Source organism: Phyllostomus discolor, chromosome 1 (assembly GCF_004126475.2).
Source record: "Phyllostomus discolor isolate MPI-MPIP mPhyDis1 chromosome 1, mPhyDis1.pri.v3, whole genome shotgun sequence".
In the NCBI taxonomy this organism is placed as follows: domain Eukaryota; kingdom Metazoa; phylum Chordata; class Mammalia; order Chiroptera; family Phyllostomidae; genus Phyllostomus; species Phyllostomus discolor.
In genome coordinates, this window is record NC_040903.2 from 153,668,109 (window position 1) to 153,690,953 (window position 22,845).

The 22,845-nt window shown below is 42.1% G+C and overlaps 1 protein-coding gene and 1 pseudogene across 1 annotated transcript in view; one reads left to right on the top strand and one right to left on the bottom strand.

Annotated features, from left to right (window-relative positions):
- Positions 1–640: 640 nt before the first annotated feature.
- The window catches only part of GPR176 (G protein-coupled receptor 176), a 91,115-nt gene continuing 68,910 nt past the window's right edge, over positions 641–22,845 (bottom strand). The window contains exons 2-3 of the mRNA XM_028506574.2: positions 9,756–10,008; positions 641–4,859 (exon numbers count right to left, since the gene is read on the bottom strand). Coding sequence (XP_028362375.1) covers positions 3,737–4,859; positions 9,756–10,008 — 1,376 coding nt within the window. The 3' untranslated portion in view covers positions 641–3,736. The remainder of the gene's footprint in view (positions 4,860–9,755; positions 10,009–22,845) is intronic.
- Positions 15,284–16,739, top strand: LOC114492339 (annotated as a pseudogene).

Here is a 22,845-nt window from a genome sequence, read left to right on the forward strand (position 1 = left end):
TTTACATGTTGAGCTACATAGGTAAACTGCAATATATGAAAGCATTCACCCTTCCCCTGGACCAAAATTCAGCCTAAAATCAGCCTTTTTCCTGAGCACCTCAGCCCACGCACACAGCAACAGCTGTGCGCATGCCGAGCCACCCTGCCCTGGTGCCAGGCTGCCAAGAGGCCCGAGCTTCCAGAACGGAGACGAAGCAGCCGTTCTCCTCTCCCGTCAAACTGGTGCCTGACCTCCAGATGTTATTTAGCCCACCGAGTGATTAACTTACAGTTCTTTCTCCATGGATGGGGCCACTTTGATTTGTACACGTGCCCTTAGTTACTCCACTCGCCTATTACTTTGCCAGTACAGTAAATTATGCTCACTCATAGTCACAGTCTGCCTTACAGGTTTATGGCAAAGTTGAACATTCTTTTAACATTTCTCCCTTTTTTTCAAACTGAGAATTGTTTGGTTAAAAAATATTCTGGCTTAGTTATTTTTTTCTTCAGGGATTCAAAGAATCCTTTGGCACTGTGTACCACCTCAAATGATCATCATTATAAATATTTGCTAATATTGGGGTGACTGGTGACAACACCAGCTTAATATAATTTTATGCAAAACATTCCAAACAAGCCCCCTAACTTTAAAAAAAAATGTAGTACATACACACTAACACTGATAGAGTTTACTCTGTGACAGACATCATGTTAAAACAAATCACACCATTTGATCCTCACAATTGTCCCATGAGGTATATTATTGTCTCACTTGGATGCCCCTGAAAACAGAGCTTGCGACAAAGGCTTTATTAGGTACTGTTTTGGGGGAGGTGACCCCTGACGGCATGAATGGAGTCTAAGAAGCCCAGACAGGGAAAGAAGAGGAAGTCAATAAAGGGGTTCATTATGAGACACCATTGTGGGCAACAGGGACTTAATTCTGCTTGACCTCCTGAAATACGGACGAATGCCTCTCAGAATTGTCCAGCAGGACAGGAGAGAGGGACATCTACCCACTGGTCCCCATGCCCCACTGATCATGGGTCACCCAGGAGCCAGGGAACTCTCACCGGGAAGAAGGCAAAGGAGCTAGGCCTCGAGTGCTCTCAGGGAAGAGAGTGGCTGCGGCCAGCCACGCCCACTGACGACATGGCCCGAATCAGAGGTGAAGTGTGTGAGCTGGGGCAAAAGATCTCTGACACAGCGAGCATCCTCCCAACCCACAGAGAGGAAACCTTGCCTGCTCAAGGTCGTAAGGTTGGCCAGTGGTAGAACCAGGTCTCAAACATGGGCCATCTGGCCTCAGAGCCCACAGCCCTCACTGTGTGCTATCAACCCCAGCACGTGAATAAGGATGTGGGCTGCACACCGCCCTCCCTGGGAGAGGGGGAGGTCTTTCCACCAACTCAATTTAGAGCCTGTGTTTCCAGCATTCATTTAAACGTTGCATTTTCTCCTTTGAGAATTCATTTTATTTTGCAACAATACAAGAAAATGCTCCTGCAATGTTGCATCTGTATTTATGAATTGAATGAACACCTTTCATTTGAGAGCATGTAGGAAGACAGGGATTCAGACAGTGTAAACCACTTGAGGGAAAAGAAAAAACAAAAAACACAAAGCTCATACAACCTTTTTTGAGTTCAGAAAAAGCTTTTCAATTTTTATTAAAATGTAATTCTTCAAAGAGTATAGAAATACACCTGGCGATGACTGCTAGATGTCAACCATCTGCTTCAAACATACAGAAGAAACACCTACCAAATTCTGCCTCATCAGAATTTATTGTTGTACATATATATAGTCAGAACAACACCAAAGCAGCTACATTTGACAGATCCTTCTAAAGCAGACAGTTTTCTGACAGATTGTTTCCCCTTGAGGAAAGTTGTAACACTTGTGAAGGTTTTGAAAGATAAGCGTGAAGGACCACATTTTCACTGTCAGGGCAAGAAGCCAGAGGTGGCATGCACAAAGGGCCTGGGAGGCAAGAGGCACCGGGGGAGGGTGTGGCAATCCCGGTTTCTGCTGCGCACACACAACACTTTGAGGAGACAAAGCACACAGGGGAAGGCATTCCCTCTGCAGGGGAAGGGTCTTGGGGTTTACTACCTTCAGGAATTACAAGACATCACACCCAGGTGAAGACAGGAAAAGGAGACTCCCTACACACGGCCTCAGCTTCCTCCGAAGGACAAGGACCAGTGGGTTAAAGGAAAGGCCGCGTGAGGACCGTGCCTTCGGGACGTGGAAGTGTGCGGCAAGAAGGCCTACTTCCCTTCAGGCTCACGCAAGGCACTGGACGGGCTCCCTCACTTACTACTAATGAAAACCAAACACCCTAGAGAGGAGAGCAGTGCTGGCACTCAGTCTGCACTCAGTACCAGTGAAGTGTCATCTGTGGTTTGAACTCAGCCTGGTGAAACACACACAGAGTGGCCCTGAACTGCCTGTGTGAACCCGCAGGGTCTAATCACTTCTATCCCTCTTCTATCCACTCTGGCTCTGGCTAAAACTTCACTGGGAAAGAGGAAGCAGAGAGCTCACCTGGGCTGTGTGTTGCCTTGGCATTTTACGGTGAGCTCTTTCTTCCTGTTCTGAACCTCCTTTGTGTCCAAAACGAGGGCAGACCACAGCTGCACAGGCTGGAAAGGAGATGGGCCAGCCTGTGTCTGGAGTCCTCCTCACAAGAGCCTTTTTGTCAGCCTTCTCCCACTCTTTTGGGCAGATTCACCTTTCCTGGTCAAGTCATTTCAGCTTGACGTTTCCAGGGGACCCACTTTACACTAACTTTGCATTTTAAAATTACCTCTGAATTCCAAAAGGCTGCATGAGATAATTTTTTCAACATACTTCACTCCTCATGACGGCTCCCTAGCACCTTGCAGGTGAGATCACAGTGTGCGGACTTTCCAGTCTGTCTTTTCCACCTACGTTTCTCTCTCACTTGTTGAAGAAAAGAAACAAAACATAATTTAAGGAGGAAAGACACAGTAAAGAGCTTGCAGTGTTTTCCAGCCAAAACGGCAGACATGTCTCTCTGAGGCCCGAGGGAGGCCCCGAGAATGTCAGGACAACCGAGGACAGGTCATCTCCCCCACCGCCAGGCCCGTCAGACGGGGCAGAGGGCCATTCCTTACGCACAACCCAGTGAAGGGACGACAGGCAGCAGGAGAAACTGCCAGACATGTGAAAAAGCGTCAAGTGCCAAACCTCTATCTTCCCTACAGATACAGATCGATGTTAAACAATTTTAATATGTTTGTCATAGTTAGGTCCATCAAATAGGCATTCTCTCTGTGGCCACACCACTCCACAGTTATCCTGGGTTTCCCTTGGAGTGGCCTTGTTCCCTCTGACCTCATGGACACTATCCTCTCTGTGTATTTTCTGCTGGACACAGAGAACTGAGGATCCCTAGAGAAGGTAAATGGAGTAACAACCCCCAAACCCAATCTATAATGCCCAACTTTTGTCTCCACAGAGAGGAACACAGGTTTTACTAAGGACATGGACCACTGAGAATAATATATATATATACATGTATATATGTATATATATATACACTCCCTCAATAGAGAAGACATTTGATTTTGTGTAGATTTCCCTCTCATTCAGAAACAGGTGGCCCAGACAGGAAGTGAACCCATTCTGGGGCAGCAGTGAGATCATACAAGTCACAGGGCCAGAGTGAAGGGTGGGCCAGAGTGAGGAAGCTCCCCGCTGCTTCCAGGGGCTTTCAATCTTTCCTAGGAATCCACCTTTGGAAAAACGCTCACTTTATTGTTTCTGCTCATCTTCCGTTCCACCCTGCCTACCTTGGGCATCTTTGTCTGGATCAGCTCTTCTGGGGTGTTGCCCAAGGGGGGAAGCAGTCGCTTTTTGCTGTTTCGAGTCTCTGAGAGCCACTGGGGAGGCAATTCAAAAGGACCAAAACCAAACTGCAGGGAATACTTGCCTGAGAACATCTCAGGTTCCACAGGGGCTGCTGGTGCCACCTGGGATATAGAGTCCACAGTTCCTGGAGTTGGCACAGAAGGTGCAAACTGTGGCCGCTGCTCGCCCTCCAGGCTGGTGCCAGGTATCTCCTTGGCCTGGAGGTCAGCAGAGCCAGTGTACTTGGCTTCGCTCTCTTCCTCATCCTCCCTGGGCTTAAAGATCTGCTGCTGCCCGATGTGGAACATCTCCAGCAGCTGGCTTCCCGAGCGCATGCTGGGCTCCAGGCTGGCATCAGCCAGCCCACTCCCTGTACTCACCACATTACGGCGACTGTACCGGTGGTGTAGCTGCACCAGGGTCCCTACCAAGCACTTGCGAACAGATTTATTCACAGTAAGAAAAAGCACAGGGTTCGCTAGCAGAGAGACTTTGGGCAGCCAAATGGCAGTGAGCAGCAAGAAGACAGAAGTGTCAGGGACATTAAGCACAGTCTGGTAGACGACCAGGGTAGCGTATGGCACGCTACATAAGATGAAGACCATCACCATTGAGAGCAGGGTGGCGTGCAGCTGGGCCTCCCGCTGGGAGGCATAGGGGATAGAGATGGTGTTCTGTGGGGTCCGCAGGGCTGCTATGATGACCTTCTTCTTCTGGCTGGCACTCAGGGCCCGTCGAATCAGTATCAAGAAGAGGAAGACTACGGCCACAGGCACGATGACCGTGGTGATGTTATAGATCAAAACATACACCAGGTGGCCCAAGGAGTTGCTCCAGACTTCGGTGCAGGTGGACATGGCATAGATGTCTGCCACATTGGTCACTGCAAACACTGGCACACTGGCCACCACTGCATGAGCCCAGATGTACATCACCAGCTCACGGGACTTGGCATCAGATATTTTTCTCTCCAGCGGATAAAGAACTGAGTAGTACCTGCAAAATGCACACACAAAATTCATTTCACAGGAGAAAATAACGCTTTAAATTAGGGCAATCTATATTACCAAGAGTAGGAGAGACTGAAAAAAGGGTCAAGTTCTTTTATTCTGCCTAAGAAAGAGAGAACCACTGGGGAAATTAGGTAGCCAGACCTTCAGTTTTGAGGACTTTGCTGTGTAATTCATAACTGGTTTAATAATTATTGCCACCAGGATTAAATCGCAAAGAGTGTTCGCAATATAAAGGGTGTTTCCATTTGCTGTAAAGACATCTATTTTTCAATTTAATGGTAATTTGTAAAAAGATTTTCCATGCACTACAGAAGATTTAGGGCAAATTTCAAAGCCACTAACAGAAAGAAATTTGTCTGCATGCATTTCCAAAGCAGTGTATGTATGGAGATATTAACTTTACAGCTGCTTGGGGCAGAACCCAATATGAAGGACAGACTCTGACAAAGTCCTTCCACAAAATCTACTGACAAAATTTATGCCTGATTACCCTGGCCGGTGTGGCTCAATTGGTTGGAGCACTGTCCTGTAACAGAGGTTACAGGTTTGATCCCCGACTCCCCTGCTGCCTCCTGGTCTGGACGCTAACCATCCCAGGTCTGGGTGCAAATAGGAGGCAACCAATCAATGCTTCTCTCTCACATCAATGTTTCTCTCTCTCTGTTCTCTCCCTCTCTCCGAAAGCATTGAAAAAAAAATGCCCTCAGGTGAGGACAAAAATTTTTTTTAATTATGCCTGCTCAATAGTTATTGTTCCAATGATAATCATTTAGTAACCCTAAGAGTAAAACAAGTAATAGGTCTGAAACGCCTGCATGATAAAACTTCTTTTTCTTCAAGCTTAACTTGACTATTCTATAACCACCTAATCAGAATTCCAAAAGGACCCTGTTTCCAAATCAGCAATGATTTGGTGAAAATGAGTAGTTCTTCAGACCCTAGGGCCACCTCTGTCAGGAAAGGGCTGCCACTAGCCATCAGAGATACAGTGATTATCAGAGATTAGCTCTGCCCACTTCACTCCAGTCAGCTAATGCTGGAGTCACCCTACAACCCTATTAACATTCAGTCACACCAGGGGCCAGGTAAGCACACTTGCTTTCCTGTCACAAGGATTTCTGAGCACCACCTATATGCCAGGCACTGGGTTAATAAAGAAGAAAGGACATATAGGAACGTTTCTAAAGTTAATGAAGAAAAAGGCATGCAAGCAAACAATTATAAATGAGGAGATGATGGCTCTATTAGAGGTATGCACAGAGGTATGGGAAAGGGAGCACCTGGGAAAATGTCAAGAGAAGGTGGCACCATGGTGGAGCCTGGCAGGGGCCAGCTGGGGGAGAATGCTGCAGCTGGGGGAGACACGAGGCAAACACAACAAGACCATGGATGATCGGAGGTGTGTGGAGCACGATGTGTTCTAGATCTCTTTCTGGGAGAGGGAAAAAGGAGAAAAATGCAAAAGTTATGCATGCTCTCAATTTTATTTCTCTGAATATGATGAAGTTTTCTAACCACAACTCTATAAATACAATGTGATGGCCTGGCACCCACACATGAACACGTGCTCAGGAGCCCACTGTCTCTGATTTCTCTTTGCTAACTGGCGGATAATCAACCCAGGCTTCTGGTCATTTTTGCTCCTATTTATGTATTGGTAAATAGACTGCAACATGAGCATGCAGGCTCATTACAAATAATTCTGTTAGTGTGTACAGCTCTAGAAAATAATGCAGTAAGTCTATGGCCTCCCAATTAACTTGCTGATTCAGTGCCATGAAAACAAAAGTCTGAGAAAGCAGTGAGAAAAAGGATCGTCTTCCCTTCATCTTCATGCACACCACACTTAAGCTTACAGGTAATCGGTATCTCTGAATAATAAAACTGGAACCTGCTGGCCTCATTTTTGTACTAAAAGGTGGCACTGTGGTGGAGCCTGGCAGGGGCCAGCTGGGGGAGAGGACTTGCTTACCCTTAAAAATAATAATGGCAAATATACAGTAGATTTTCTGATGGAATGAAAATAAGGGTTTCTTATTGTTAGCATATTTTCCCCTCTAAGCCCAAGTGCCTAGAAATAACTCACTGTTATTATTGCATTGATTCCAGGTATAACAGAAAGTGTTCAAAATAATGTGTTCCCACTCCTGTTGAATCCTATTCTTAAAAAATTTCCAAGATTAGTGTCCCAGGTTCGATTCCCAGCCAGGGTACATTCCTGGGTTGCAGGCCATAACCCCCAGCAACCGCACATTGATGTTTCTCTCTCTCTCTCTCTCTATCTCCCTCCCTTCCCTCCCTAAAAAATAAATAAATAAAAATATAAAAAAAAATTTTCCAAGATTCATATCAGCATTTTTCACAACAGCCAAAAAATGGAAACAACCCAACTGTCCATCAGCTAGTAAATGGATAAACAAAATGTGGTAGAGCCATATAATGAACTATTATTATTCAGCAATAAGCAAGAGCACGCGTTGTTATGAGGGTTCTCATTACATCCTGAGAGTTCTCATTACAAAAAAATTCCTCTTTTTTTTTGTATCTGTATGAGATGATGGATGTTAACTAAACTTATTGTGGCAATCATTTCACAATGCATGTAAGTCCTTTATGCTATACAACGTAAGCTTACACAGTGCTGTATGTCAATTATATCTCATTAAAACTTGAAGAAGAAAAGGAATGAAGTACTGATACATGTCACGACATAAATGAGCCTTGAAAACATTATGCTGAGTTAAAGAATCCAGACATAAAAGGATACATACTGTATGATTCCACTTACATGAAAGGTCCAAAATCAGCAAACACACAGAGACAGAAAGTAGATTAGTAGTTGCCTAGGTCCGGCAGGTGGGAATGGAGAGTGAGTGTAATGAGCAGGAGGCTTCCTTCTAGGGTAATGAATTGATTCTAAAGTTCAATTGTGGTGATGGCTGCACAGCTCTATAAAGATACTAAAATTCATTGACTTGGATACCTAAAATGGGTCACTTATGTGATACATAGATTATATCCAAATAAAATGTTTAGAAAAACTTTCAGAAAATAAACATCCACAATGTGGACTGAAGACTTAAACCCTCACTAAGCAGGTGGTACAGCTAAGGGGCAGCTGAAAGGACACCTGCCATAAACACAGGCGGTCCAACACCAAATTCATCAGGGCACCCACCAGGATGCAATTTGACTTTTCACTCTGACTTTTCATTGTATAGGGCAGTGCCATGCGATGGCTCTCTCCAGATATTCCAAGGCCTCTTGTGGCATCCAGAAGAGTCATGCAAAGTTACTGTAAAGCCCCCCATGGCAAACTGGCATCACATGGTGTGCATTCAGCTGGCTGAAAGGATTTGAGTGGTTCACATAACATTTTTTAATGCAAACTAATCGCAAACATTTGAAAATTATAGAATTCTAGATTTCTGATGTCTCTTCTAAGAAAACAGTCCTGCCCACTAAATCTAGATAGCCACAAAGCAACTATTATGTGCATCTGTTAAGTGACTAACCCCAATGAACATGAATGCAGACACAACCCCAGCCTGGCCCATGCATTTGTCACCTGCCTAGTCTGCCACTGTGGATGGTGAGTGAGAAAATTCCAAAGAACCAGAGTGGCTCATGGCAAGATCTGAATGTGCCAATCAGAAGCAAACCCTACAGAAAAAGAGGCAAATATTGGTGTAACCTATCCAAGCCCAGGCCACAAACAATTCATTTAATTTTTCCTTTCTGTTGAGGAAACTGAGATTCAAAAAGGCTAGGCCACTTTGCCCAACGCCACCCACCCAGAAAGCAATCTAGGCAGGTTTCTGGTCCCAAGAATCCCCCTGTTAAGCCAGCAACTTCTAGTATGCAAGGGCTTTGTGTGACTGTGCCCTCCATGTGGATGACCCTAGGCAGCTAATACACTCTGGGTTCTGGGCCTGAGACGCCAGAGTGACTCCACAAACTAGTTCCGAAATCCACACCCTCATAAGTGATTAAGGTATGAAGTATGTTTTGAATGGACATAGAGTTTAAAAAATCCAAATTCATCTAAAATGCAGTTGAATTTATCATAGGGTATAAAGTCAGAAGAGCCAGTATTATCCCTTCAGAAACTTTTCCTCTCTGCAAATCTTGAAATCAAAAGTACTTGTGGACACAAAATACTTTTCATTTCTTGTTTGTTTATTTAAGTCTATTCCCTAAAATGCATTATCTCAAATGCATTCAGGACATGCTAGCAACAAAGGGAAAAGGCAGGAAGCTGTTGATTACTGAGATCTTTACACTTAACTTTGATGAACCTGATCAAATTACATGTGATGGCAGTAGCTAAGATATAAAATTCATTCCAAATGAACATTCTCTTAAAGAGGATGGGAAGAGAAAACAACAACCAGGCCAATATGTGGCCTTGGAAATAAATCCTCTGAAGGGATTCTGGTATTATCTGGCCAGGTCCAAATGGATTATCTAATCATGTGTTAAATAACCACTGAATTGTTCTCTTGTTCTTCCCGGAATGTTTTCATCTTACATCAAAAAGCACTAAATGTGGAATTACCAATCAGATGAGCCAAACTATTGCAAATTGCAACACAAACACCACCAATTCCAACCATGCTGAAGCTCGACCGTGATCCAGCCACTCTGCTTCAGCATCCTCATGATGTGACCTACCGTGTCACATCTTTTCTCAATGGTCCTATTTTCTGTAGCTGCTGTTAAATCAACCTTGTGAGGCGTCTGTTCTGGCAATTCGTTCTCTTTCTGTTGACCACAGGCTGACTAAGATGTGGAATAATGACTATTTCCCACTTGCTTCGTGATGCTAATATTTCAATACACTTAAAAAAAAAATCAAGCCCCTTGCACTTGATCTTACCTGTCCAAGGCAATGGCAGGGAAACTAAGAATAGTCACAGAACAGAAGACTTTGTGCAAAAATTTGACGACTTTGCAGAAGAGCATGGTGTAGATCCACCAGCAACAGTGAGGACTGGTGCTGAGAACGATGTCGAAGGGCACGCAGACCAGGCTGGCACAGATCCCCGAGCAGGCCAGGTTTTTAATGAACCTGTTGGTGACAGATTTGAACACGGTTGTGCGGCAAGTTGACCATAACACCATGAAGTTTCCTGGCCAGATATGCAAAATAAATAAATAAAAATAAATTTTAAATAAAAAGAAAGAAGACAAAAAAAGGGAAAATACAGGTTAAAAAGACTGAAAAACTACATTTCAGAGTTGATTTCAAAGGATTTAATTTAAATACATATTATATTGTCTATTTATGTGAAATTATTAAATCACTTATGTACATCTCAAAAAGTCTAGAAGAATTTTTAGTGGTGAGTTTCGTTACTTCATTTAGGGATATCCTGTGCTGCCCTTCATAGGCCTTATCATTATTATGCATGTGTTTACTAGTGTTATGATGCTGGATAAACAACTTGTTGGGTGTTACTTCATCTCAGGCAGTCTACTCCCACAAAATTTGCAGATGACTTCCACGCTGACAAACTGCAACAGAAATAGGACGCAAGCCACACGTGCAATTTTAAATTTTCTAGTAGCCGTATTTTTAAAAAATAAAAAACAGCTGAAATTTTAAGAGTGTGTTTTATTTAACCCAATATATCCCAAATATTATCATTTCAACATGTAATCATTACTATAAAAAGTAATAATGAAATAGTTTTCATTCTTGTTTTTGTACTCAGTCTTGAAGTCTGATGTGCATTTTTTAATTGAAATATAATTGATATATATATCACTGGATTAGTTTTAAATATACATGGTGTGCATTTTGTTTTATACTTGTAGCACATTTAAATTTGCACTAGTCATATTTCAAGTGGAATTCATTGGCTCAATAGCCAATATGCAGCCAATGGCTACTAAATCCAGGACTGTGTGGTTCTAGACCTCTAACAGAAATGACACATTTGACTAGCTCTCTGAGCAATCTCCTTTCATGGCTTCTACAGACCTACAGTCCCCTGATTTCCCTCCTCCCTTCCCACCTCCCCTTGTTGAGGCCACTCCTCTCTTTATCAGGCCCTCATCCACCCTCCCTCTGCAGCCTCCTCCTAGATTAGATCATCTATTCGGATAGCTCTCTATTGGAATGCTGGTGACTCCCACATTCTTGTCCCAAACCAGGCCTCTCAACTCCAAACTTCTGTTTCCAAACATCTGATTCCCCACCTTTCTAAGTCTGTTACGCATTCCCTTGGTCCTCAACAGCCTGGGTGATCTAGGTGCCTACCCGCCTAATCTCCCTTGTCTCTTCTTCCCCTGGCTCACTGGGCACTGGCCACCCTGGCCTCTTTTCCCTTTAAACAGGATCAAGGTTGATCCTTTCTCAGTGCCTCTGCACAAGATTTTTATACTGCCTAACATGTTCCTCATCTGTCTGGTTTCTTTTTAATTTAAGTCTTAATGTAATTGCTGCCTCCTCAAAGAAGACCTTCTCTAACCATCTTTCTACTTTAAATACTCACTGCTCCTCCCTCCATTAAAGTCTATTATAACATCCTACTGTGGCCTTTATAGCCCCAATCATAATTATTAATTTATTTACTTGTTTCCCTCCATTTCATGAGGGTAAAAACCATGTCAGTGTTGCTCACTGTTATAAATCCACTGCTTTGCTCGCTATCCAACACACGACAGGCATTCTATAAATATCTGTTAAATAAATGAATTTGTAAGATAAGGGAACAAACAGTAATCAAAAGTCCCTGCAGTAACATGACCCCTTGTGTAGTGAGTACATCATGTGAGGATGCTATAAGCCAGCAGTTTCCCGAACCTTACTGTGCATCAGAATTACTACACCAGACATTGTGAATCACAGTTAATAGATATGGAACTGGGAACCTGCATTTGCAACAAGCACCCCAGATACATTTGGGCAGTTGGCCCCCAAACTGAAGTTTCAGAAACACCTCCTCTAAACAGAACTTATACCATCACCACCCACCACCCTAGAGGCTCTCAGAAAATAAGCCTTCAGGTATGTAGGGCAGCCTGCCCTACTGGTGGAGCTTTTACCTGGTGAGGGAGCCAGATCCATTCAGCCAATTAGTCAGGACTCAAGGACACTGCTGCCTCCTGTGTACACACTCAGAGAAGGCCCAATGAACCGAGCCAACAGCTCAGACTCACTCAGAGGGGGTGTGATGGCACCAGGGCAGGGGAAGAGGGGCTCAAGGCTGTAGCCAGTCACCACAAGGCGCTGCTTCAGCACCTCAGATGTTGACATAACTGACTGTCAAGGGTCTCTCTTCAAACACGATATTCTGTAGCTGCCTCTTCTCTGCCTAACAAAGTAGTAAAAATAGCCACTGTATTTGGGAAATAGGCCAGCTGTTTCTAGGAAATTTTCTACCAAACTTTCCTTACATTAGCAGCTATCTGGCTGAGACAAAACCAGTTATGTGAACATATATGTACACACACTTACTCAGTGGAAGAACTGTTCATACTAACACCACCACCTCTGGCCCCTCCAGCTTCCCTGTCACCAAGGTGACAGACTGAGCAATAACAATGTATTTGAAGTTCTGTTGACTTGGGGGATTCTTTTTCCCCCACTGAAGCAAAGATTAGATAGAATCTGGCTGGAGCACCTTCCCTCGTGTCAGTTCACTTCTGGACTTAACTTCTGGTAACCATCTAAAAACAAAATAGCCTACTTAAAGAAACCTGCCATGAAGAATGTGTACATGTCACAGTCTCTTCAGCTGACAAAATCAGGGGTGTCTCCAGTCCACTGGGAGACTTCCCAGAAAGACAGTTTGTCTTCGCTATAAATCAAAACTATAGGCGTTTCTTTTTGTTTCATCACTGTCAATCTCTGTAGTTCGGTAGGCTATACTCAACAAAATATTTTGAGTATCCAAAGAAACAGAAAAATTCATCTCGAAGGAGGGGACAGGCTGCGGGCCAGGGTCCCTCACGCACATAGCAGGTTCTGTTGAACTTAAACTGATTTCCGTCATTACCTCATACTCTACTCTCCCAGCTTTCCCTCCCCGTCTCTATGATGTCAGGCGTAACTTCTCATTGCTTTAAAAAAAGTCATACATTTTATTAGGATGTCCACACTGTGAATAAGGAAACTTATTTTCATTAGTAATTATTGAACTATCTGAGATTCCTATAATCACATTTTATCTCCATTTATTTATAAAACCCTAAATGGCACCTAGAGCCTAATCCCTTTTGCTATTAAGACCCTGAAATACTGACTTCTGGCCAAGATGGAGGCATAGGCAAATAAGACTTGCCTCTTCGCACAACCACAGCAAAGATTACAACTGAATTACAAAACAACTCTCACCCAGAATAGTCAAGAACCTGAAGGTAAAGAAGGCTATGCTCTTTCCACTCTCTAAACCACCCCTCTCTCTCGTCACTTAAAAATGGATTCATTTGAGTCTAAGAACCTGAATTAGACCCAACTATCAGGAGAGGAGCACCCACACTCAATATCTGATTAGCCACACACAAAAAGGTATATGTCTGTACATATACACATGTAAGCATGTGAGCATACACATACGCACACACAAATACACACATAACAAAGCAAGACAACCATACGTCTGATCATTCAATCTCATTAGCACTTTATATTCTCCTTAGTTTTACAAGGCACTGAGAATAACTCAGTATATATTTTAAGTAACACAGTAATCAACACTAATCAACCTCAAGATACTTTTTATTTCTGAGATTATGTTCTAAATCATCTAATCCCCCTTAGAAATCATTCAAGTTCTTCCCATTCTTCCTCGCTTTACGTGCCCATCACATTTTCTAATGCTGGATTCCATGGCAGTAGTCCGTGCCGGAGCTGTGGGCAGGGCAGCCCGGTTGGGGCACACTCACAGCACACAAAGCCAAAAGGGGAACGAGAGGGAGAGGGTGATGGCGTGGGTACCAATCTGCTCTCCTGGGACTGCTGTTACTCTATCACTCCTCCTAATCTAAAATACAAATAACTATTTCTCCTTACACAGTACACTTGGTATTCAAAGATGATTGATGTTGAAGACAGAGACACTTGAATTAATTAACACCAAATCACAGAAAGTGTCTGACAGAACTTGAGCAGCTAACCAGGCAATTTTTTCCCAACTAAATTTACCTCTGGAAATTTTTTTCCTGATTATTTATTTATTTATTTATTTTTAGAGAGAGAGGAGCAAGGAGGGAGAAAGCTAAGGAAAGAAATGTCAATGTGTGGTTGCCTCTTGCACCCCCTACTGTGGACCTGGCCAGCAACCCAGGCACATGCCCTGACCCAGAATCAAAGCAGTGACCGACCCTTTGGCTCAAAGGCTGGTGCTCAATCCACTGAGCCACACCAGGCAGAGCTGACCCTGGGATATTTTGACCGTAACTGTTTTTTTTTTCCAACTGGTTCATAGGCTATGCATCTTTGAGAGCAACAATCCTGGTGTGTTAAAAAGACTAATAACCAAAATGAAATATTCCAAAAGTGCCTTGGAAAGTAGAGTGCCTCTGAGAATCCTCCTGAGAAAATAGATACATGACCCTTTAAAAACTAGCAGCTTCCCCAGAGGCTTAAAGAAGTTTTTAAAAAATTAATGGTCATGTTTTCACAGAAAGATAAACATATGCCCCAGAACATTCTAAAAAGCGAAATCTGAAAAAAATCAAAAGCAAACTAGAGGCAATATTACATTATAAGGAAAACCCTAAGAAGTCAGACTGTATCAAGAGGGAAGCCAAAGTAAATTAACAAGAATCAGAAAGACTACGGAGACTTTTACACCCAGCAAACACCACGTGAGACAAGAGGAAACTCTACGCAAGTTAGGTGATACCAATTCCATAACAGAAGAAAAAAACAGAAAACTACTTTGTGTAGAATGGAATTCTAAATTTCTTCTTTCCTTTAGATTACAAGCAAAAAAGTAACCAAGAACAAGGTCTCTTGGGTTAAAACCATTATGTAAAATGAACGTTAGAAAATGCTTTTAATTAATCTGCCAGATAATTAAAAGTCATAGGAATAACTTTAGCCTTTTTTTAATCCTCGCCAAGGATATGTTTATTGATTTCAGAGAGAGAGGAAGGGAGAAGGGGAGAGAGAGAGAGAGAGAGAGAGAGAAACATCAACCAGTTGCTTCCCAGAAGCACCCCAACCAGGGATCAAACCCACACCCTAGGTATGTGCCCTGACCAAAGACCAAACCCACAACCTTTTGGTGTTCAGGAGGACAATCCAACCAACTGAGCCACCTGACCAGGGCTTGCCTATCTATGTCTTTATATTAAAAGTGGCTTTCTGGCAGGTTCTCTTACATCAACTGCCTAAGACTCACACTGTAGGAAGCAACTTCTCTTCTTCCTCTCCGCTACCTACTTGGCAACCGCAAAGCAGCAACCATGCATGAGTGTATCTCCACCCACGCTGGCCTGGCTGGTGTCCAGATCAGCAATGCCTGCTAGTAGTTCTACTGCCTAGAACATGGCATCCAGCCCGATGGCCAGACACCAAGTGACAAGAGCACTGGTGAGGGAGATGACTCCTTCACACCCTCTTCAGTGAGACAGCGCTGGCAAGCACGTGCCCAGGGCAGTGTTTGTAGACCTGGAACCCAGTCACTGATGAAGTTCGCACTGGTACCTACTGCCAGCTCTTCCGCCCTGAGCAGCTAATCACAGGCAAGGATGATGCTGCCAATAACTATGCCCATGGACACTACACCATTGGCAAGGAGATCATTGACCTCTTTCTGGACCAAATTCAGAAACTGGCTGACCAATGCATAGGTTTTCAGGGCTTCTTGGTTTTCCACAGCTTTGGGGAGGGAACTGATTCCAGGTTCACCTCCCTGCTGATGGAGCATCTTTCTGTCAATCATGGCAAGAAGTCTAGGTTGGTGTTTTCCATTTACCCAGGTCCCAGGTTTCCACAGCTGTAGTGGAGTCCTACAACTCCATCCTCACCACCCTGGAGCACTTTTATTGTGCCTTCATGGTTGACAACAAGGCCATCTACAACATCTGTCACAGAAACCTTGATATCGAGCACCCAACCTATACTAACTTGAATAGGTTGATAGGCTAAATTGTGTCCTCCATCACTGCTTCCCTCAGGTTTGATGGAGCCCTCAATGTGGATATGACAGAATTGCAGACCAACCTGGTGCCCCATCCCTGCATCCTCATCCCTCTGGCTACATAATGCCCCAGTCATCTCTGCTGAGAAAGCCTACCACGAACAGCTTTCTGTAGCACAGATCTCCAATGCATGCTTTGAGCCAGCAAACCAGATGGTGAAGCGTGACCCTCACTACGGTAAATACATGGCTTGCTGCCTGTTGTACCGTGATGACGTGGTTCCCAAAGATGTCAATGCTGCCATTGCCACCATCAAGACCAAACGTACCATCCAGTGTAAGGACTGGTACCTCACTGGCTTCTTCAAGTGTTGGCATGAATTACCAGCCTCCCACTGTGGTGCCTGGTGGAGACCTGGCCAAAGTACAGCAAGCTGTGCGCATGCTATTGCCCAGGCCTGGGCTCACCTGGACCACAAGTTTGACCTGATGTATGCCAAGCGTGCCTGTGTCCACGGGTATGTGGGTGAGGGCATGGAGGAAGGAGTTTTCTAAGGCCTAAGAGGACACGGTTGCCCTAGAAGGATTATGAGATTGGTAGGGATTCTACTGAAGGAGAGGGTGAGGAAGGAGAGGAATACTGAGGTTAAAATGTCACAATGGTGCTGCTTTTACAAGGAAGCTTATTCTGTTTTAAACATTGAAAAGTTGTGGTCTGTTTAGTTAATTTGTATGTAGCAGTGTAAACTCATATACAATTACTGGCCTCTGTGCTTTAAAACACGACATTCGTTAGAGACCCAACCAGTTCATTTTTCTGATGGGTCTGAATAAAGTATTCCCTGTCTTAAAGGAAAAAAAGTGGCTTTCTTATGCTTATGTAGTTGGCTTTTGCTTTTTTAACTGATCTGATCTCTGTCTTTTAATTGGTATATTTAGATCATTTACATTTCATGTAATTATTGATATGGTTGGAGTAAAATCTACCATCTTGCTAGTTGCTTCCTATTTGTCCCATCTGTTCTTTGTTCCTTTTTCCTCTTTCTCTCCATGATTTTGGATCAGTTTTTAGAATACTGTCCTATCTTCACTATTGGTTTATTATTTATACTTTTTAATTTTTTAGTGGTTTCCCTATGATTACCACATACATCTTTAATTACTCACAGTCTACTTTAAAGTTCTATGAACCTACTTCACATGTAGTACAACAATCCTTAAAATAGTATATTCCTAATTCCTCCCTCCTAACCTTGGCATTTCCATTGTCACATTTTACTTTTACACAAATTACAAAACAAAATACACTGCTGAAATTTTTATTTTCTGCAGTCAATTAACTTAAAAAAACTTTAAAAAAGTCTTTTATATTTATCTTCATTTTAACCATATCTGGAGATCTGTATCTCTTTGAGTTTATCCAAGTTTCTGTCTGGTACCATATTCCTTGTGCCTGAAGAATTTCCATTAGTATCTCCTGTAGTGTAGGTCTGCTACTAATTAATTCTCTCAAAGTCTGTCTGAAAATGTCTCCCTTTTTCTCATTTTTGAATGACATTTTTGCTGGGTATAATTCTTTTAGTTGAGAGGGTTTTTTCCCCCAGTACTTGAATGATGACACTTTATTGTCTCCTGGATTTCATAGTTTCTGATAACATGTTCGCTATAAATCCTACCTTTGTTCTACTGTATGTAATGTATCTTTTTTTCTCTACCTTCAACATTTTCTTTCTCTTTGTTTTTTAGCAGTTAGAATGTGATATGTTGAGGTAGGGGGGTGTGTGTGCGCGTTTGTGTGTCACCTGACTACAGTACTCTATCTTCCTGGGTCTATGGCTTGGTATCTTTAATTAATTTTGGATAATTCCTGACCAATATCGCTTTAAATATTTCTCTGCCCCATTCTCTTTCTGTCTTCTCATTCTTGGGTTCAAAATACATGTAGTATATGTGGTAGGTAAAATAATGCCCCCCTACCAAATATGTCCATATCCTAATTCCTGGAAATCATGAATAATTTAGGTTATAAGGCAAAGAGAAATTAAGGCTCCTAGTCAGCTGACCTTAAAATAGGAAGATTATTTACCATCTTGTACCATCCTGTACCATCATAGTTTTTAAAAAATTCTCTATCTGATCATTTCTATATTGGGGTCATATCTGAGTCGGGATCTTTGATTGTTTTGTCTTTTGACACCAAGTTGTTTTCCATTGTGTTTTAGTGTGTCTCATAATTTTAGGTTGAAAACACGAAAACATCTTTAGCAGAGCAGATACTATTAAACAGTACTTACAGGACACTGGGGTAGACACACACACACAAACACCGACACATAGAAATGCTACTTAGGTCAGATGCCAGATCCCAGACTGTGAGTCAGCAACTTCATTTAGTAGTCCCATAAATATTCACAGGACTTCACACAGGCAAGAAACAAGAAATAACATGTGTAATAATTTTTAAAATGGGAGAACAGGAAAAGAAGATAAAAGAAAAAAGGGCAACAGGGCACTAAGAAATATAAAAAGTTTTTGTGAGGTAGACACCTTCCATGACTATACCATCCCACAGATCTTTGGTTCCTAAACCTGCATGGTTAGCAAGATCCTCTGGGAGGAATTTACAATACAGATTCCTAGTCCTCAACTCAATTGAATCAGAACCCTGGAGGGCCTGGGAGCCTTTATATTTGAGTTCAGTAGGAAATTGTGATGACCAGCCAGTACTGAGAACCTCAATGTATTAATATATTTTCAAATATAGAAAGAGCCCTCCCAGTATTTTTTTAAAAGATTCTATTTATTTATTTTTAGAAAGAGGGGAAGGGATGGAGAAAGAGGGAGAGAAACATAGATGTAAGAGAGAAGCATCAGTTTTTTTGCCTCTCATATGCATCCCAACCAGGGACCAAACCTGCAACCAGGCATGTGCCCTGACCGGGAATGAAACCAGCAACTTTTTGCTCTGTGGGACAATGTCCAGCCAACTGAGCCACAGTGGTCAGAGCAAGCCCTCCCAATACTGAAGGAAAAACACAACAGACACACTAACTGTAATTATGGTCTCCGTAGAGCCACAAGGAAATCCTTTTCTGGTCAAGGAACAGTGCTGAACGGCTGCTCAGCTTCTCAACATGGCCTGCAGACACAAGATTGGCTACAGCTACAGAAATAGCTTTTCCTACCACAGGAGAACACAAGAAAGGATGACATCCTTGACCAATTTTTTATTATCTATGCTCATTGACTGACTGCATCTCTCCCCACTGCTCACTCTCATTGGCCAAACAGAAGGAACAGAAGGGTGTTAATTTAACTTTAATCCATTTATTTCCATTCTAAAAATAAGCTTGTTCATTCAGTAGCCATAAAGTACATTGGAACTATATATTTTGTTTTACAAAAAAAAAGGAAACAACTGGAAATATGGTTGCATACTGAAAGCTGCACAGAAAAGGCTGAGAAAGCAGGATGGAGCAAAAGAGAGTGCAACCAGTGTCTTGCTCTCCAGGCCACAGTTTGGGTTATTGCGTGATAGGGTTCGCACCCGAGTAATCAGGACTGCTGTAACTACTTGGAGGTCTGGAACCTCGGGGCGCCATTTTTATTTCAGGTTTGTTTTCTGTGTTTCCCAAGTGAAACACCTGTGGTTTCTCATGATTAATAAGGTAACACATAGTTAATTTTTAAAATCCAGACAATACATAAAAGTATAAAGAAGAAAGTAAAAATAATCCACCCTGTGATAACCATCATAATGTTTGAGTATTTACCCTTTCCAACACACACACACCTGTTTATGCCAGTGAGACCACACTATGTACACTGGTTTTTAATTACATCTTGTTACCATATCAAACATCTTTCTATGACAGTAAATGAAAATAAGTCTCTATGATCATTTTAACAGCTACAAAAAGCAACAGTGCTTTTATGATTATATTATCATTTATTTCACCTATTGCATTCGATGAGTTTTAAAAGTGTTACCAACATATTTCCATTACGCAATGCTGATATCAACATCCTTATATAAGTAAATCTTTGGGAACTGAAGTCACTATTTACTGAGGATAAATTCCTAGAAGCAGAACTTCTGGATCAAATAAATATACATTGCTAAATAGCCCTCCACAAAAGGCATATGAGAGAGATGGTTTCCCCACGTGCTTGCTACAAGTTCTGCAATCTCACTAAAATGTTTGGAATTTTGCATGCTTCCTCAATCCTAGGATTTTGTTTTCTATACCTCTAAAAAATCCATTGCTTCTTTGAATGTTGTAGTCCCCTCTTCCTCTTTATTCTCTTCTTTTGGAACTCTCATTAGACTTATATTAGACCTCATTCTATTGGTTATATTGATATCTTTTGACCTCTCACTCACATTTTCTATCAATTTAGCCTCCTCTGCCAGCTGGGTGATATTTCTCAGGTCTACTTTCCATTTTATTATCAATGCATCTGGAAATAATCAAACCATACTTATTTAAGCTTCTTAAACATTAAACTTTTAGAAATTTGTATTTGGGTCTACTTCAAACTGCCTATTCTTTATTCCTAGTGTCCAATTATTTTATTATGGCTTCTATTCCTTCTTTACTCTGTAATCATATTGTTAAATATTTATAGTTTCAGATTATTCTGTTGTATCTAGTTCTAGAAGTGTTAATTTTGCCATTCATTGAATTTGCTGGTTCTCCCATATGGTTTTTAATATCCAATTATGAGCTCACAGTTTGTGAGGTTTATTTTCTGTGGTAAGCTATATTCCCTGGTTTGGGAAATGTTCCAAGTAGGAAGTCAAGCACACACTAGCACTTTGTTGCACTTTCGTGTGTCCATAAAAGACAAAATGACTGAAGGACCTTTCTGAGAAAGATAAGTGTACAGGGAAATTTTTATCCTAGGAGCAGCAGGATAGTCTAATGACCAAGAGCACAAGTCCCAGCTCCAAAACTCACTAGCTCTGTGATCACATGTGAATTAACTTCTCTGTGTCTCACTTTCATCATCTGTAAAGTGGCTATAATAACAATGCGTATGTTCTGGGGCATAGTGAGAATTAAATGAGCCACTACAAGTCATATGTGAACAGTGCTTAGAACAGTATTTTGCACATAATATGTGTTATGTAAATGTTACTTTAGTAGTACAAAGATTCCAGAGGGCATCAGGGAAAGGTCTAACAGAGAGAGAGAGAGAGCTCTTGAGAGGCTGAGCCAAAGGGAAAGAAACATGGAGCTATGTATACAGAAGGAAAAGACACCTTACCCCACCGGTTTGGAATCAATCAGGAATGAGAGACAACATAGGACTGATTGGCCTTCAAGTTCCAAATGGAACCGTTGAGTCTGCCAAGTAAGAATCACCCAGCGTTACCCCATGGAGGTGTCTTGGGTGGCGCTACTCTGGGCAGAATCACAGCAGACTGTCTCATGGTGTCAGGGTGTGTGCCTGGAACCACGGTAACTCGGTGGTTGTGGCAAACTTGGAGCTCTCTCTCCAGGCCTGTGGGACACACTACCTGTCTCCCCGCTTCTCCCTGTCATGTGGATTCAGTGACTTCACTAAAGCCTTGTCTCCCTAGCAGGGAGGGCAGGAACCGCAGCAAGATCTGCTCCTTTCCAGAATGTTCAGCCTCGACTTGAATCACATGTGAGAGGCCTCAGACCAAGGATATCTCTTCCTGTCCAAAGAGGGCCCTGACTGTTAGAAAACATTCTAAATACAGCACAGAAATTTTACAGCAGCCTGCAAACATGCCTCCCACTAGAGCACCAGAGTGAATCAAAAATCAGAAAGGGTCAAGAAAATCAAAAAAAGAATCAATGGTACACAAACAACTATCATGCTAATAAAATATTCAATTTGGGGAAAAAAAGAAATCAATAATCTTGACATGGTTTCATTAAGAAAAATGAAAAATCTCAAAGTAATGATGATTGCCTGATAATACTTTAAATTCAATGATCTAAACAGCTTGAAACAACTAAGAGGTTATTTATAGCACTAGTAAAAAGTCTTAAAAATGCTATCTGGTCAAGGATATTTTACAAATAATAAAATAATGATTATAGTTATATTTTGTTTTAAAAAACACACTCTCAAAAACATTAATCATTACCCCACCATCTTCCCAACAGGTAGTCACAAAGCACCTTTGCACATGTAGGTTCACAGGATGAGCAATTCAGAGTTTTAACCATATAAGGGAGAAAAATTATATTTCTTCCCACCATTACTAGAAATCTGAGGGCATTGGTATATTCAGATATAATTCAGATGTAGTTCATTATGACACTGATTTTTTAAAAGAGTTAGTTTTAAAAAAATAGCCAGAGAACAAAAAGTGTGAGACTGATGAACTAAATTCATTTTAAAGAAGAGCAGAGGTACAAAAATAACTTACTCAGTTTAGCAAAAGCATTCAATAGCTCCCTACTGCCATTAAGAAAAAGGCAGACCAAACTTCTCAACATCAAACAGTACCATTTAAGATATAACCTCTGGATGCCCCCACACTTAATACCCCAAGTTTCAGCATCCAGACGGAATGGAATGAAGCTCTAAATCTAAGGGTCAAATCCAGGTTTTCCTCTGAACCCTGAAATATGCCATCCAAGCAAAACTCTCAAAAGGAACTTCCTTTCTGAAGAGTAAGAGAGAGAGAAAGAGTAAGGGAGCCCGCGAGGGGGAAGGAAAGACGAGTAGGGAATAAAGAACTCAGTGAAGGGAAGGCAAACGGTGCCTGGAGGGCTCGGAAAATGACACTATTAATTAAGGTCTGTGAACCTGGAAGTAGGGTACACCAACATTAAAGCTGAATTTCAAACTTCAGACTTCCAAAGGAAAGTTTAAATAGTTCTAAAA